This window comes from Podarcis erhardii, assembly GCF_964252035.2.
Source record: "Podarcis erhardii genome assembly, chromosome: 17".
Classification (NCBI taxonomy): Eukaryota; Metazoa; Chordata; class Lepidosauria; order Squamata; family Lacertidae; genus Podarcis; species Podarcis erhardii.
In genome coordinates this window covers 2,194,441-2,211,041 of record NC_138515.1, presented here as the reverse complement: position 1 = coordinate 2,211,041, position 16,601 = coordinate 2,194,441, and the positions used below count along the sequence as shown (strand labels likewise).

At 48.0% G+C, this 16,601-nt stretch overlaps 1 protein-coding gene across 1 annotated transcript; it reads right to left on the bottom strand.

Annotated features, from left to right (window-relative positions):
* Positions 1-1,069: 1,069 nt before the first annotated feature.
* Positions 1,070-10,657, bottom strand: NAA10 (N-alpha-acetyltransferase 10, NatA catalytic subunit). The gene is made up of 8 exons (XM_081844567.1): positions 10,491-10,657; positions 9,693-9,791; positions 8,305-8,363; positions 5,846-5,891; positions 5,136-5,251; positions 4,557-4,601; positions 2,930-3,014; positions 1,070-1,432 (listed from the first exon to the last, which is right to left on the bottom strand). Exons 1-8 carry the CDS (start codon positions 10,509-10,511, stop codon positions 1,181-1,183), a joined length of 723 nt encoding a protein of 240 aa, XP_081700693.1. The 5' UTR covers positions 10,512-10,657; the 3' UTR covers positions 1,070-1,180.
* Positions 10,658-16,601: the final 5,944 nt, after the last annotated feature.

The window sequence follows — 16,601 nt, the reverse complement described above, 5'->3', positions numbered from 1 at the left end:
TAGATCTCCCAGGATCCTCTGCAACATACAGAGGTTGCTGAGCAGTGGACAAGTCCACATGGAGAGAGGCTCCCTGAAGCTGCTGTTTGGAAACCACGGCTTCAAACTCAGAACAGTTGCACATTCTGCAGAATTAAATGGCAGTTAGCCTACAGTCAAACCACTACAGACTGTAAATGAGGGTCATACTTTCAAGTACTTCCCTCCATAATTCCCTGTGTACTGTGCAAAAACTTAGCACATTAGAAAAAGATTGCCTCTCCATGATGGCTACAAGGTCTGGTTGGCTAATGGAGGAACCAAGACTGTTGGCCTATACAGAAGTCCTCCCAATTAGTTTAGGTGGATTTGGGGAGGGGGTGTCCTCTCCCTCTTCTCTAATATGAGGCTGTACCTGGATTCAAACTCCAGACACAAGGAAAGTCTTCCTTTGAAGCCCCTATGCTCCGAGCATCTTTGAGTGGGCTTTCAAGTTGGGGGGAGCTACAAATGCCCTATGATACACGTCACTGCTCACTGGAAACCCTCCCTCTCCCGGCATGCAAAAGGTAAATTGATCTTTCGCCTTCCTTCCCCTGCTTCCCAATCTTGTCCCTTTTAGCCACTAGAGGTTCATGTTACTAGTAGATACCTCTCACTCGCTCTGCTGCATGTTCTGGCCAGTTGGGGTGCTTTGTCCAGTCTTTTCCTCTATGGGTCCTTGAACCCAGAAGGGCACTGTGTGCACTCTCTGCAGGCCTTCTGCCAAAGGGGCTGTGTGTGTAGCAACTGACATTGCTAACCCAGAAGTGGCATAGCAATAACCAACAGATAAAAAGTGTTACCCTAAAATGTGATTCACTACCTTTCTCCCACTTCCACTGGAAATTGAAAGGTTGGTGTCTCTCAGAAAAGAGGGGGCAACCCTAGACTAAGTTGTGCAGAACCACGTAAGTGATTGAAATACAGAGGACAGGAGATGGGCTGAATATCTAGGCTAAACGCAGAGGAGCTGTGGGCCTCCTCCATGCTCCTTCTCTATGCAAGCTTCACTGAAAGGACACACAAGCCATACCAGCACACGCACCCCTCTGGTTCCATAAACTTTTATTTCCAAACCCCCAGTAGGGACCTTACACCTGCAAGCAAAGACACAGATCCTTCAAGGGCTGGACAGTGAGTGGCCTGGCGAAAGCCCTTGCTAGGAGGCCGAGTCAGAGGCCTCTGAGCTGTCCTTGACATCTGTGCTCTCTGTGGCCTCGCTGACCTCGCTGACATCTTTGCTGTCGCCGCTGTCTTCAGCCCCAGGCCCAGTGCCCACCACGGTCCCAGGGCATTTCTCATCCCGGCAGCATTCGCCAACGTGGTTGACCTTGTGGTCCCCACTCTTGTTCTCAATGGAGCCCAGGACAGAGTGCTTGCTCTTCTCTTTCAGGTCCACCTGCCTCCGCAGCTGTGAGGGAACAGGTGCTCGTTTTAGCTGGAATGTGTGCGTGTGGGAAGATAAGCAGTTTTCATCCACAAAACCCTTGGCTGAATTACAAAGGTCTTGCACATTCTTTCCAGGAGACAGCCCAGGCATGTCAGACACCGCCCCACCTTCCAAAAAAAGGAGCCTCAAAATCTGCAAAGCAGCTATGGAAGGAAATGTTTTCGATGTTGCTTGCCGCTGTTCACATTTCTAACATCCTGCCAAGCACATCCAGAAAACTCCCGTGAGACCCTCGTCAACCCAAATAGCATGAAACCTCATCAGCCCAACATGCGAGTATGTATGTATACAGTTATTGATACTGAACTCCTCCACCCTTTCCGTCTGGCTACATGAGCACCCCAGCACAGGGGAGAGGGAGGCACACAGCCTCCAAAGAACCTGAAAGATACAAACAATAACCTGGCAAAATGGAGGGGAACTGCAATCAGAGGTTAGCTTTGCTGCAGTTTTCCACTTGTCTGTCTCAGTATATCTGGGTGAGAACTCTTGCGTAGGTGTACATCAGCAGAGGAGGAACACACAGCGTCCCAAAATAGGTGTGGGCACACTTACTTTTTTTAAAAGGAATTAAACAAGTGTGTGGGACCAAGAGCTGTGTTGCTCATCACAAAAATATACAAGCATCATCTTACCACACAATAATAACTGACAGCAGGCCCCACAGCAATGGAATATGCCAAGAGATTCAAAGCAAATGCTCCATTTTTCTAGATGCTAAATATGGTGCACAGTTTAAAAAAACACATCTGTGCAACAGAAATGAAAAAAGAAGACCAGTGAAATTAATTAGTAAAAGATGTGCACGAAAATGGCCTCAATGGAGGAAGGGGAAAGGTATGTCCCTTCATCCAAATGTCAAAATATGAGCATCTTGGATCAGCCAAACACAGCTGATTCACAGGATACCTGCATTCAAACCCGTCTGATGTTATCATGCTGTATGTTTATTGGGTGATTTTCCCTCACTCCCTACCCATCTTAAAAATAAAGAGCAGGAAGAAATTAAACTCTAGAGAGAAGTGCTTGATAACATTAAGGGGCCGATAGACACAACAAAGTTACAGGGCATCAGGCAGGGGAGGAGGAGCCTTGCCACCCTATTCCCTATTCTCCCTCTTCTTAACAGCCTAGGTTTTGCTTTACTCGCCATCTCACCCTCAGCTTTACAGGTTGAGAAGGTATGAAGAAAGGCAGCCGGAGGTTCTAACTTCCTCTTGTAGGCTGCCTTGTCTGTCTCCAGGTAGTTTGGAATTCAGCCATCAAGCACCTTGCTTACGTGGGTCACTTTTGATGCAATGGGTGTACAGCTAGGATACAGGCTGGGTCCCAACATCCACACCAGTGGAAGAATCTGAGCTGCCTTTTAAGGGCAGTTAGTGGAGCAGCAGCCTCGGAGATGGAGTATCAAAGACTCGCACACTCCATCACTGAGGGCACCAGCAGGGTCGTGCTCACCTCCTCCGCCATCTGTGTCAAGTCGCGCTTCATGGCGTACGCATCTTCCCCATCGGCGTAGTATTTGGGCTCCACTTCACTGATCCTAGTGGGAAGAGCAAGCATGCTGGCCTCACTGGAAAAACCCCCACAGTCAAGTCCCAGAAGCCTGCCCCAAGCACGCTCACAGCTGGTCTTAATGCAGAAGAGGCAGGTGTGCAAGCTGGGAAGTCCCAGTTCAAATCTCCTCAGCCATGAATTCACTAGGCAGCTGGAGGCAGGGCACTAGTCTCTCAGCCTCAGACCCCCGACCTGTAATATAAGGATAACAATACTGGCCTACCTCACAAGGTTGTTGTAAATATTATCAAGAGAGTGCACATGAAGTGCTTTGAACACTTAAAAAAATAAAAAGCACTATATAGATTGGGCTCCCACCATCCCACGGCTGGCAACTGGCTGGAGATGAATGACAGACGAATCTAAGAATGCATTTCCTGTCCTCAGAATAAATGCTTAGGTAATAAGACTTTGAGAAGATTTGCAGGTTAGAATGGGGATGGAAAACCTTCATGGGATCATAAAAACACGCCCACCAGCCTTCAAAGATCCATGTATTTTCTAACCTGCTTTTCCTATCTAGCACTGGGATTTCCAGTCTTGGAAATTTGTTCAATTTCCCTAAAGGAGATTCAACTATTTTAATCAGATGTGTTTTTAAACATCGTTCAACCCCATTTCCAGCAACCGAAGCTGTGCATTCAGGTTTACAGGGAGGAGTTGCATCTCGGAGGCAGAGCACATTTTGCATATAACTTGCATCTCCAGGAAGGGCTGGGAAGCCTCCTGGCTGGAACCCTGGGAAGCCACAGCCACACGGCGGAAACCAAACAGGTGCAACCTAGGGCTCAGTGCCAAATGCACCCAAAAGGCCCTTCTCTACCTGGGGTCTCTCTCCAGGCTATACCTCTTCCCGAGTCACACCCACTGTCCCTCTCCGGCTCTGCTTCACACTTGCAGCAAGCATTTTGGCCTGGCTGGGGCGCGTCCTTGAATTCTGACAACACCCCTCGGTTGCCTGCTTGGAGCAGGAGGAGGGACGTGAATGTGTGCAGAAACTAGCCGATGGTGCAAAGGTAACGTTTACATTTGTTGCTCCACCCACTTTGCCTTTGGCCCCTCTTATCATAGGCATGTGGCCCTTGGATAGATGTCCAAAAGAAAATGCAGGCTATTGGTTGAAAAAGGTTGACGTGGACAGACCTGAGATAGATGAACTATGGTCTGACTCTGCATGGTTTTCCTTTGCTCCTTCCACAAACACAGCTGAAGCTGAGAGGAGCAAACCTTGCGTTTCCCTCCTCTAGTTAACAGCAAGCTGAGCCTTTGGGGAACACAAGTCATCTCTGGTTGTCACTGGAGCCTTCAGGTTACTTGCTGGGTCCAACCTTCACACACCTGCCAGCGGAAGAGCTTCACAGAGCTCAGAAGAGAGCCTTGGCCACACCAGTCGGTGAGGCAAGCTCTGCTGAGACAGAATGACTTGCTCAAAGCTGCCCACTGACCTCCGCAAACCACACAGGGGTCCAAACCGCCTTCTCACTCTGACCAAACATCCACTATGACCACTTGCCCGCTTGGTACTCACTGGAAATTGAGAGTGTTGGAGTAGAGGTGCAGCGCTGCTCGGTTACTGCAAAGCAAGAGAAGAAAAGTAGTTTCGGTAAACCAAGACAGCAGAGAACATGGGGCTAGACCTGGGACTGCAAGAAGGTCAATGAACCCTGCATGTCCCTCCCTCCCTCACCCTCAAGCAGGACAGTGTAACTGCGAACTGCATCTACCTCTGGGGTAGAGCCTGGGAAGGGATTCTGCGGAGAGTGATTTCACTTGGGCTCAAGAGAAGGCAGGAGTGGGGGCTTGGCAGGAAGCCAGTGCTCTAGGAATAAGGAATCCAAGGCAAGGAAGACCAAAACCACTGGGTGCTGCTTCTGACATGGGCGGCAAGAGGAAGCAGCACTGGCTTGACAACCACACATCTGTTCCACAGGAGGGCAGCTGCTTCCTCTGCGCATAACCATGAAGTGTTTGGAACAGTGGTGGTGGTAGGCATGTGGCAACCCTGTCCTTAGCATCATGCCCACAGTAACCATTGCGTAACAAGAAGAGCACATTATTTGGAAGCCGACATAAGTGGAGATGAACAGGGAGCAGGAGAGAGACTCACCTCTTGCGTACGTGCAGGGAGACATACTTGGCGTTGAAGTTCTCAATCATGGCCCGTGAAGCCTGGTCCATCAGCTTTTGGGCCAGGCCAAGGCGTCGGTGGGAACGCTTGACCGCCTAGGGAAGGACAAAAAGCCATCAGAAGGAAGAGGCATTCCATAAACTTTTCTACCTTAAGACACTCCTTCTCTCACACAAACAAAGCCACTTTCTGAACTTACAAGTTCTGGGATGCCCCACACTAATGTTATGCCAAAAATCTGTTTGGTGCAGTGGTACAAATTCCAGTGATGGACACAAGTGTCTGTAGATCACAGTGAACTGACAGTAAAGGAAGTTTTAACAAAATGGCAACCTGCTTCCTCACATGGCCACTATTTTGTCTGGCAAGGGGGGCACAACTGGCTCTTCTGGGCATTGACCTGAACAGAAGGAACCAAATAATTCTGTCCTCCAGCTTCTGCTTCCAGAATTACTGCTCAGGCTCTCACAAAACAATCCCTAGGCACTCAGCAGTTCTCACAACCCTCCTGCCCCTTGTATTTCACCATCCGTACAGCTTGAGTGCCTGGGGGGGGGGGTCCCTAACAAAAAGCTGAATCCTGCTGAGAGGAGACACAGCCAGCCTTCCAAGCCACTGCTCTCTACTTGCCACATCTCAATTGTAAAACATGTCCAGTGGGCTGTAACAATAGAAACTGAAAGTATTACCAAAGATGTGATATGACCATGGGGAACATCATCAGGGTCTTCTTCCCTGGAGAAAAAAGAAACTGTGTGTGTCAGTTCAGCTCCAGTCTTGCACACCTCACAAATGTAACGAGCTAAGCATCAAGACCAACACTACTGCAACACTATTTTCTCCACAATGCCAGTCTCTTTATCACACAAACCAAACACCTGTAATATAGTACCCTTCCTTCCCTTTTCAATTTTTACTAAAACAATAACAACACTCACCTCAGAATACAGGAAAGGAACCTGGCAGAAATATGCAGAACTCCTGCTCTCTTAGAAAATAAATGGCAGAAGCAGAAATATAGCTAAAGTGGAATGCAGAACCTCACGCTGGAGCTTTCGTTTTTCCCAGATTTCTTGCCAGAGTTTTCACAAGAGCACTTCCACCATTTCAGCCATTTCCTCAGCAAATCAACTGTGTGTCACCTTCAACTCCTTTGGTCTACTTACTGCACAAAGAATATAGTTTTGTGTCCTGCTATCAGGCAATTAAGTGTTTTCTTGCAGCTTCTTCCAGGCCTGATACCAAACATTTTTTAGGGTGGTGGCACTGTAAGTCAACGTACAAGTATTTCCATAATATTTACGGCTATTTGACAAATTTGAAAATTAAGAATGCCAAGCCTTCACCAGTCAGCCTAGCTCAGACTGCCTTACTACAGTGGCCCAGCTTGGTTGGGCATCTACCAAGGCCCACAAGCCACCACTGAAGACTGGTGTCCAGACAGCCCCCACCAGACTGCCCCCTCGGTGGAGCCATGTGCACATGCTCCAAAGGTACACATGGCTACAGGAAGCTTAGAATAAGGGAGGCAGAGGACAGAAGCAAAGCCTGAAGTCATTGCCATAGCCATGCTGTCTCATCCCTGTACACCAACTAGTTAGCCAAGGGAGGCACAAGGTTGCAGTGCGAACATGAGAAACCACTTGGCCTGCTTGCAGCTCACCAAACTGGTTGTTCCAGGCAGGCACCAGACAGAAGCAGCTCTGCAGCAGCTACCTGGCAGTGCCAAGACCAGCCATCTTGCCCAGAGCTGGGAGCCTGGACTAGCCTGCCTACTCCTGGCACACTCAGAAGCCCGCTGGGAAGGAAGGAGCCAGCTGAATGGAATTAGGGAGCATGAGGGGGTTTCCCTTGGGATGCCCACCCCACCCCCACCTCTGCCCCATGCGAGTTAAAGGTTCTTCCCCAAGAGTCAATACAGTCACGGAGCCACACCAGAAAACTTAAGAAGGCAAGAGACGGCTTATTTCTTATTGAGCAATTGCAAAGGGAACTTTTCTAGCTAAGTACTTGACTCATCATAATATTCACTCCAATCAGGCTTGCTTTGCAGAAATAATAGTTGATAATATCAATCTGAACAATATGTATCTGCAGAAGTTCAAAGTAACTGAGCCAGTTATTAAATCATTTAAAATTAATGTCTGAATCAGATCTAAACAGGATGAGAGAGAAGAAATGCTACTAAAAGTTTAGGTTTAGTTCAGCATTAGGTTTAGGTCTCAGCTATACCAGTTTCAAAATAAAATTATACCACACACTTCAGGGAAACTTTAGCAAAAGTAGCTACTCCTGTCCAAACATCAAGAGCAGAAATATGCAAAAAGATGAGCTACCTGCTTGCTGGTCCTATCAAATATCCTACATCAGTCTTAAATTTAAAAAGATACTGTAAAATCCATTCAAATCTGTTTTAGTTAACATGATATTTTACAATGCTGTGTAGCTGGAGACTATTTCCTAAGATAAACTTAAAATAACTTTTATGTTTCCCTAGTAGGTGAAATAGAAGCCACATGTCCAATGCCTGCATACATTTATGCATTCATTCATTCATTCATTCATTCATTGCAGTGATATCTATCCAATCTGACCTCAGCGCAGCGGCTTGCCACAGGACCCCAGCCCGGCCTCAGAGAGACAAAAGATGTACAGTGATATATAACACTTTACAAAAGATGCTGAGTCTTCTGCTGCTGTGCTACTGCACAAGTCATCTGGCTTGTGGCAGCAGAAGACTCTGCTCTTTTGCTGAAGAGCTACAATGCAAGCCAGGTGACTCGCACCACAATGTGGCAGCAGCAAAAAAATGCTGCTGTGTACCAGCCAGCCAGGTGATGGAGGTATCAGTCGCCATCCTGGAGCCAAGGCATCTTCACCTGGGGGATCTTCAAGGTATCCACAAGAGTGGAATTTAGAGTGCTTCACCCTTATGCCACTAAATTCCCTCTTCCCCTAACTGCTGGGACTAGTCAGCAAAGGGGAAGAAGTGAGAGTCTGCACCAACAGCATTCAGGCATATACCCCTCAAAATATGTGTTTTGCTAGCCTATGCTGGAGCCCCCTGTGAAGCTGCAGTGCAAGAGATACAGTGCAAATATACAGACAGAGGCATACCAAAGCCGTGCAAATAAATGATTCTACTCACATTTTAGCCAGCACGTAGCCCACAATCTTCCCGTTCTCATCCTCAGCAATGTAGGAGAGCTGGGGGAGGGAAAGGAAGCAGTTAGAGTGACATAGTGGGCTCTCTTGGGGAAGAAGAAGCAGAGCCACCCACAGGCATGGCAGAAGGCAACAGTGCCCTGAGAGGAAACGTGGCTCTGGTCCAAGCAGGATCAAAGAGCAGCCTGTTCCACAGGCAAAGCCAAAGGAAAAACAGATTATCCCATCCATCTAGCCACCATAAAGCTTGAGCCCATCCGTAAATACCACTTAGCATTTATAGATCAGTGTTTTGGGTAATCAAAGCACTTCAAATATATTATTTAGTTGGTTGGGGAGGGCACAGAATTTTATCTTATTCTTTACAACAACTCTGTCAGACAAGTCAGCATTTTTATAATTCCCATATGGGAGCGAGTGTGGCTGTTGAGACAGAAAGTTGCCGCTTTAACAGGCTGAAATGTTGAGAATATGTATGTCAGTCCCCAAAGCGGCAGGCACAGGGCTTAGTCATTTCATCACTACCTCCATGTTGTCCTTCTCCTTGCCACCTGTAACAGGCATATGCTGGAGAAGGAAAGTGGCAGGTGGCAGGATGGAAATACAGTTGACTCACAATTTATGCACATTTAATTTGCATGAATTCAGCTTAAAAAAAATTAAAGGGAGTGGGTGTTGAATATTGACAATCCCACCAACTATTGCACTCACCTTGAGATAGTGTTTGAAGTGTGTGTTTGGTCTATGCACAATTTCATCTTTACGTGCTATCCCCAGAAAGTAACCGCCACCTAAGCTAAGAGTTGACTTTATGTGGGAAGAGAACAGCCAAGAACAACCACTGCAGCCCCAGGGACACCATCTGGGGAGCAACTTGGGCAGGCCACCCGATGTGTTTATGGCGGGCTTGAAGTACAGACCTCCCTACCTGCAATGCCATGCCAGAGTAACAAGTGTTGATTAGCTCACTCAGCCACAGGCCCAGGTCCATTACAAAACCACCAACGGCAACCAAAAGATCCTGAGGAGTCAACAAAATCTGAAGTGTTGCTAATTAAAGCTGGGAGAGGCTAGTAAAACTTGCCCTGTCACTTATGAGGCACCATGGCCGTCTCCCAGAAGCTAGAGGTCTAGCTCCCAGACAAAGGCTGTGGGAGGGCAGCAGGAGATCCAGGAGATCTTGGGTCAGAAGGAGTTTTTCAGAGGGGTCACCTTAGCACCACAGTTGCCAATACAAAGGGGCGGGAGAGAGAGGGTGGCAGGTGGAGAGAGGGGTGGTGGTAAAGGGAGTAGCAGATTTGCAGTCAAGGTCTTTTTGAAGGATTGAGGTTACCCATTATTCTACAAAACCTTCAAGTCAGACAGAGTTACCTGGGGCCAGGAGAGTCCATGATAGAAGTAATATTTCATTTGATAGTTCTCTGGCAAGCAAAGGAGGTTGCAGTGTTGCATGTTCATCAGGTCCTCGGGCTGGTGGAGAAAAAAGGAAGAAAAACTAAAACAGAGCAGAGAGAAATGCACCCACTTCACAGCTCCTCCTCTCCCCAGTAGGACTGACATTTGCTGTGTGTAACAGCAAAATAGAACCTCCTTATTCAGAGACACTGTATCTTGAAATAAGAGATACGAATCTGGAAAACTAACGAAGTAGGACATGACAGCTATTCTCTCCAGTACCTCACGCTCAGCAGCACCTGGCTGTTCACCTACTGGAAACAAGTCTGCCTGATTTAATAAGGGCTGTTTTGCCAAATCAATCTGACCCGCCAACCTGACTACCAGTAGCCATTTCAGCAGCAGTCTAACAGGGCAGTCTGGTGCAGTCTATACTTCCCAATGCCAAAGGCTGGGCTAAGCTGACCTCATCTTGTTTCACAGAGCAAAGGGCCCTCAGGGGGTGGCGGCTGCCCCACCTCGTGCCCAGGTGCCCAGCAGGGCGCTGCTCCTGTCCCTGGAGGCTCCACCCGATCCTCGCGGCAAGGGCCCGGTGCTGGCGAGGGACCCTCCCCGGGGATCCTGGAGCGCTCATTCCTGCGTGGAAAGGGGCTGGACTCGATGACCTCGGGGGAACCCTTCCAGCTCATTCTAGGAAAGGCCTTTAGCCTCAGGCCCCGAAGCCCAAGCGCCGCCCACGATCCCCCCCCCGTCGGGCGACCCCGGGGCTCGAACCCTCGCGTTCCGGATGTTCATGGCGGCGGCGGCGGCGGCGACGCTCTTCCTTCAGCCCCGATGCGGCCGGAGCCCCCGATCCCTCTAGAGCCGGAGCGCAGGCGGGTCCCCGAGCGGCGCCGGAAAGCACGCGTCCATCTCCGCCCCGCAGCCAATGCCCGGGAAGAGAAGAGGGGAAGCCGCTTAGCCAATCGCCGCGCACAGCTTTGCCCCGCGGTCCCGCCCAAGCCCTCCTCGGCACCCAATCAGACTGGCCTAGAAAGTAGTCGCTCCGACCAATTACGATGCCGCTTCCTCCATCTTGCTTTGGACATGCGCGGGATCCTGCCTGTTTGGGTTCTTCCGCCTGCGACCAGTTAAGGGAGACGTGAGGCTAATCCCCGCCCCTCGAGGGCTTACGAACTGTCGGGGCGACGCCTTCCCGCTCGGAAGAACCCTCATTGATGGCCCGGTAAGTCAATCGTTTATCACGACGGAGTTGAGTGACACGTCGCGGGACCAATAAGCAACTAAGAGAAGGGAGGAACGACTGTTGAAGTTTAGACAAACTGGGGCTTCTGGGGATTCGCTCTAAACTTTATAACCCGGTGAAAAAAAATATTGAAAAATGATGGTAGTGTTTCGTAGAGGGAGGAGATAGTACTGTAGTGGAATAATAATAATAATAATAATAATAATAATAATAATAATAATAATATTTATTTATTTATTCGTTCGTTCGTTCATTCATTCATTCATTCCCCGCCCATCTGGTTGGGTCCCTCCAGCCACTCTGGGCAGCTTCCAACAAAACACTAAAATACAACAACCTATTAAACATTAAAAGCTTCCCTAAACAGAGAGTAAATGAGATTAATTCCCTGGGGGGAAACGCGCTGGTTTGTAGTCCGCATTTCACCTGCCTAGCCAGGAATTCTCGGTTCCAGTGACGCCTCTGCCTTTGGCAAACCCCCCTCAGCCTCCCCTGCAATAGGGCGGCGGCAGTGGACGGGACTCAAGGCGGCTGGCGGAGAAAACTTGTTGTTGTTTAGTCGTGTCCGACTCTTCATGACTCCCTGGACCAGAGCACGCCAGGCACTCCTGTCTTCCACTGCCTCCCTCATGCTGGTAGCCTCGAGAACACTGTCCCACCATCTCGTCCTCTGTCGTCCCCTTCTCCTTGTGTCCTCCATCTTTCCCAACATCAGGGTCTTTTCCAGGGAGTCTTCTCTTCTCATGAGGTGGCCAAAGTATTGGAGCCTCAGCTTCAGGATCTGTCCTTCCACTGAGCCCTCAGGGCTGATTTCCTTAAGAATGGAGAGGTTGGATCTTCTTGCAGTCCACGGGACTCTCAAGAGTCTCCTCCAGCACCAGAATTCAAAAGCATCCATTCTTTGGCGATCAGCCTTCTTTGTGGTCCAGCTCTCACTCAAGGCAGCTTGCAGATAAAATAGGAACAGCTAAAAACAGCAGCATCAGCAGCCCGCTCTTAAAGAGGTGCAGAAAATGCTTTTGCATAGGAAGGCCCACGGTTGCTTGGAGGTGGTGGAGCTCAGAGGAGCCTGCCCAAATAGCCAAGGTATGTTTTGTGCTGGTCCTTCAGCCTGTGCCTTTTTAAGAGCAGTTCAGGCTCCAGTAACTAGGATATTATCCTGAGCTCCACATACCATGAGCATCTTCACCTGCATACTTCTGCCTACCAGGTGTCTGTTGCAAGCTGTTCTAGGCTGTTGTTATGCTTTGGCATCACTGTGAGGATGGGGGTGTTTTTTTTTCTCCTGTCCAGTTGGCAGCCCTTCTCAGCCTTTAATTCATATAAGATCTGGCAAAGAGAATGCAGATGCAGCTAGATCTGAGGTGGTTCGAAGTAGGAGATCTTGTTATGCATATATTTTGTATGTGTGGGGGTGTTCATTGTAGAAAAAAAATGGAGTTGGCTTTTACAGCCCAACACTGCATCAAAGGATTCAGCATCTCCTAAGTCAGTTAATTGTGAGGGGAAAATGAGTGGAGGCAGGAACCCGTAGAAGGAAAGCAAGGAAGAGCTTTATTATTTCTATCAGAAAAGAGTCGCCACCCCCACTCCCCGCTTTGCAAGCAGGTGAGGACCCAGAAAAAAGTGTTTAAGAACTTTTAAAGGCTTTAGAAATTGCACAACCCCATAGCCAAAGACCACCCAAAAGCATCACACAAGTGTCACAGAAAGAGGTGGTCTGCAACAGAAATATGAGAGTGTAGCTTGTGTCTGTCAAGATACCTGATAATTTTTGCTGATTATCTCTCCTGGCTAGTCTGGGCCATTCCTTTGAAATGGTAAATACACAGAAGATGCTCTTTTGCCAGATCTGCTTTGCCCCTAACAAATATTTACCAGACCTGTTTTTAGAGAGGGTAGCCCTTATTCCAAAAAGTTTATCTATTCACAGGATATGAAGGATTTGCAAGTGAAATAACTATTGGGAAAGGTTTTCCAAGATGAACCCAAGCGACTTTGGGATTGCTCTGTGTACTAAAATTAAGTGTAATTTTCTCAGGGAAAATATATATAGCAATATCATACTACAGTATATTATTATTGTCTTGTATGTGTATTGTGGTTGGAAACTAGTATAGTGTAAAACAAATTAAAATAAATTTTGAGTATGTGATCAGGACTTTTTTTTAATGACTTCCAATATGACTGTTCCAAGAAAACCAACACATTCTGATGACCTTTCAGTACAGTGGTACCTCAGGTTACATACGCTTCAGGTTACATACGCTTCAGGTTACAGACTCTGCTAACCCAGAAATAGTGCTTCAGGTTAAGAACTTTGCTTCAGGATGAGAACAGAAATCGTGCTCCGGCGGCACGACAGCAGCAGGAGGCCCCATTAGCTAAAGGGGTGCTTCAGGTTAAGAACAGTTTCAGGTTAAGAACTGACAAATTAAGTACTTAACCCGAGGTACCACTGTACTTTTATTTTTTAAGTTAGCACTGAGATTTTAAGAGTAATGATTGGGGTGATTGGCACAGAGATTGGCATCAAGGGGGGATTTTGGCACACACACACCCCTCAGGGATGACACCCGGGATGGCCTGCCCCCTACACCCCTGTCTGGATTGCTTCTGGGCCCAGTTTAAAATGTTGCAGTTTAAAATGTTGAAGCCTGAAATGGACTGCTTTCCTGAGAGGATCCTATACTGTATATCGAAGTACCAAGTTCAAAGCAGGCGCTTCAGCCAGCAAAACAACCTTAAGTGCCACCAGAAAATATGTGAGAATGGCTTTGCAAGAAAGGTGCCAGGTGACGCCACCCAAGGAGAGAGGTCCAGAGGTTCTCTGAAGATGATTTTGGAGGGGATGAAATCCTTGTCCAGGGCAGCAGATGGCAGCCTTAGAGCTTAGGCTCTGCTGGGCTAATGCAGAAGTACAGGCACACACTGTTTTGTACCATGAACTGAGCTCAGTGAGAGTGTGCGGTGACTGTAGATGAGGTTTGCCTTTGTCATGATGGGACTACCTGAATTTACCCATTATTTGTTGGATAGCAAATGATTGTTTATCTGGGAATCAAAGTGGATGGTCTCCATCGGGGATCATTGCAGTGCTCATCTGACCTGCTCTGCATGCACGGAAAACATCTGCAAACTGTCATTCATCCAAAATCCAAGCACAGCTGAAGCAAATTTCCTCTTCAGTGCAGTTAAAGAGGTATGTGTACAGAAGTCTTGCAAAACAGTTCATCTCTTGGATGTCCCTGTCCTTATTTTTTCAGGAGGGGGTGGTTGGACCCTGTAGCTTCATTTCATTGCTTGTGCAATAATGTTATTTGGGGAATCAACCAGTGGATGGTAGAACAACAGTTGTGAATTTGCTTTTTGAAAAATTGGTTTTTATTAGAGAGTTCTCAAATAGCATAGTGGCCAAGAGTTTCTAAGCTATGCGTTAGGGCTCCTCATTCAGATATTGCTTCTTCCATGTGCTTTACTTAAGAAAACAATTCACTCCCCACATCAGCAACAACCAGAACAACAACACAGGTCTATGTATTCTATTTTATGAAAATTGCAAGGAAATGCATGTGACATACTTGAGAAACACTCTATAGACATACAGTTGTACCTCCTCTTACGTATCCCTCCGGTTACATAAACTTTGGGATACGTAAGGTGCAAACCCAGAAGTATATTTCCGGGCTTTTGCCACATGTGCAGTAGCAGTCGACCACTTCTGTGCATGCACAGAAGCACTCTAGCACCGCGCATGTGTGCACAGAAGCAGTCTTTCTGGTTGTGAAAACCTCGTACCTGGCCAGACTTCCGGAACGGATCCCATCCTCAACCAGAGGTACCACTGTACTTGGAAAGCATTGTTTTGCCAAATAAGAGCAAGCTCAGCACCAGCGAGACTTTATATATGCAGAATCAGCCTAGAATCCTATGCACACCAAGATTTTCTTCCCCAAAAAATGCATGGGACTTGGCTGGAACTGGCCTGAGTACAGTGCAGTCTGTTACCAATAACCAGTGCTTTTTTCTAAAAATAAAAATAAATGTTTAGGAGGCACTCTCCTTTCCCTACTCATCTTGAAATACTGCCCCTCAATGAGGCCAAACTTAGATTCACAAAATGTTTAGGGGTATGCATATCCCTGCTTCCGCCCAGAAAAAAAGCACTGCCCATAACAAAACTGGATACATTGACCATCACATTTCTCTTAATCCTGACAGTGGCTTTTAGACTCATACAGTAAATGAGATAATATATAGATTTAGACAAAATAACTTTAAAAATGTACACACATTCAAATGGATCATGGCGGAGTGAACAACTACATATATGGTTAAAAGTGCCTGCATTAAAAAAATGTGTTGTCTGCCGATTCTTCTTTCCCAAAAAAGAGGCAGGGGGCGGGGAGACTCAAGCAGGGCAGGATGACAAATCTGCATGCCATACTCCTGGGACTAAGATCGGAAGTTGCTCCAGAGGACTGCTGACTGTATCACATGCTGCAGGTTCCAATGAGCCTTGTCAACTCCCAAAGTGGTGCAAACAAGCTTCACTTTGCTTTTAAGCTTCAGCCCTCTGATCCGAGATGGGCTACAGTCTAGCTCCTCTCAGGCCACTTAGCAGCCTGAGCTTTACTTTGGGAAAGCAGCCAGTTCTTCCTGCCCCACAGAACACCCCAAAGCACAAGATTACAGCAAGCCTTGCAGGATCACAGCCTAGATGTATGGAGCAGAACAAACTCACCACAGGGAAGGCCTCAGTCACTGCAGACTGTCCCTCACCATCATTGCCAGGGTGGGCTGGGGAGAAAAGTGGCAGCTGAGGGGAATTTACTGGCACAGCAGCCACGTGGTCCCACTCTCCCTTCTTTCCAGGCATCCATTGTGCAACCAGGTCCAGAAGCCATACCTGCCAGTTGTCGCCCACTGAATGTTTCTCTCTCTCCGCCTCCCCCTTTGCTCCCCACCTGACACCCAGCCCTACACAGGCCACCAGGGAGGTCACCATTGTTTGTCTGCCAGCGATGCTCCCTGATCCCTTGGGGAGCTGCCAACCTACTTGTTCAAGAAAGGGTCCTTAACCCTCTGCAAGCTTTGGGACAAGGAGTTATGCAACAGGTAATGGCCTCCCTTGTGCGGGGATGAAGCTACAAGGGACAGGACAACTGGGACTAGCCACATAAGACTTGCTGGGCTGAGCAGGGGCCACCTCATGAACACCATCTTTTACTCTCAAAACTCACTCCATTCTGAATGCTCTTTAAGAAGAGAGAGATGTATAACTGTGCCTCATGTTGCCAAGGTTGGGTAGGAGTCTTTCCCCACATCCTGTGCTCCACCCTGTTTCCAGCTGGCCTCAGCATGAGACTCGACAGTGGTGGGCAAGGATCTAGCTCAGGCCAGTCTAACTTTTCATACCAAGTGGCCCACAACAGTACTTTTGACACAGAACCTGTGGGCTGCGCACCAACCTGTCATGTGTGGGGAAGCGAGGCCAAAACTTGACACCCCACCCAGCCTTCCCAAAGCTGGCTAAGCAAGGAGCTGGGATTTGGGGAGGAGTTGCAAGCCTCTGGCGGTGTCTAGAGCCCTCCAAAAGCTGGCAAGGTGCTAACTAGGCTTTGGGACGGATGCAGGAG

What these genes read in the sequence shown, in the direction of transcription:
- NAA10 (XM_081844567.1), bottom strand. Translation starts at nt 10,511, where the DNA reads ATGAACATCCGGAACGCGAGG. An exon ending in GGCTACGTGCTGGCTAAAAT is followed by an intron (nt 5,892 to 8,304) that starts GTGAGTAGAATC and finishes TTTTTTCTCCAG; the next exon opens with GGAAGAAGACCCTGATGATG. An exon ending in TGACACAGATGGCGGAGGAG is followed by an intron (nt 1,433 to 2,929) that starts GTGAGCACGACC and finishes GTTCCCTCACAG; the next exon opens with CTGCGGAGGCAGGTGGACCT.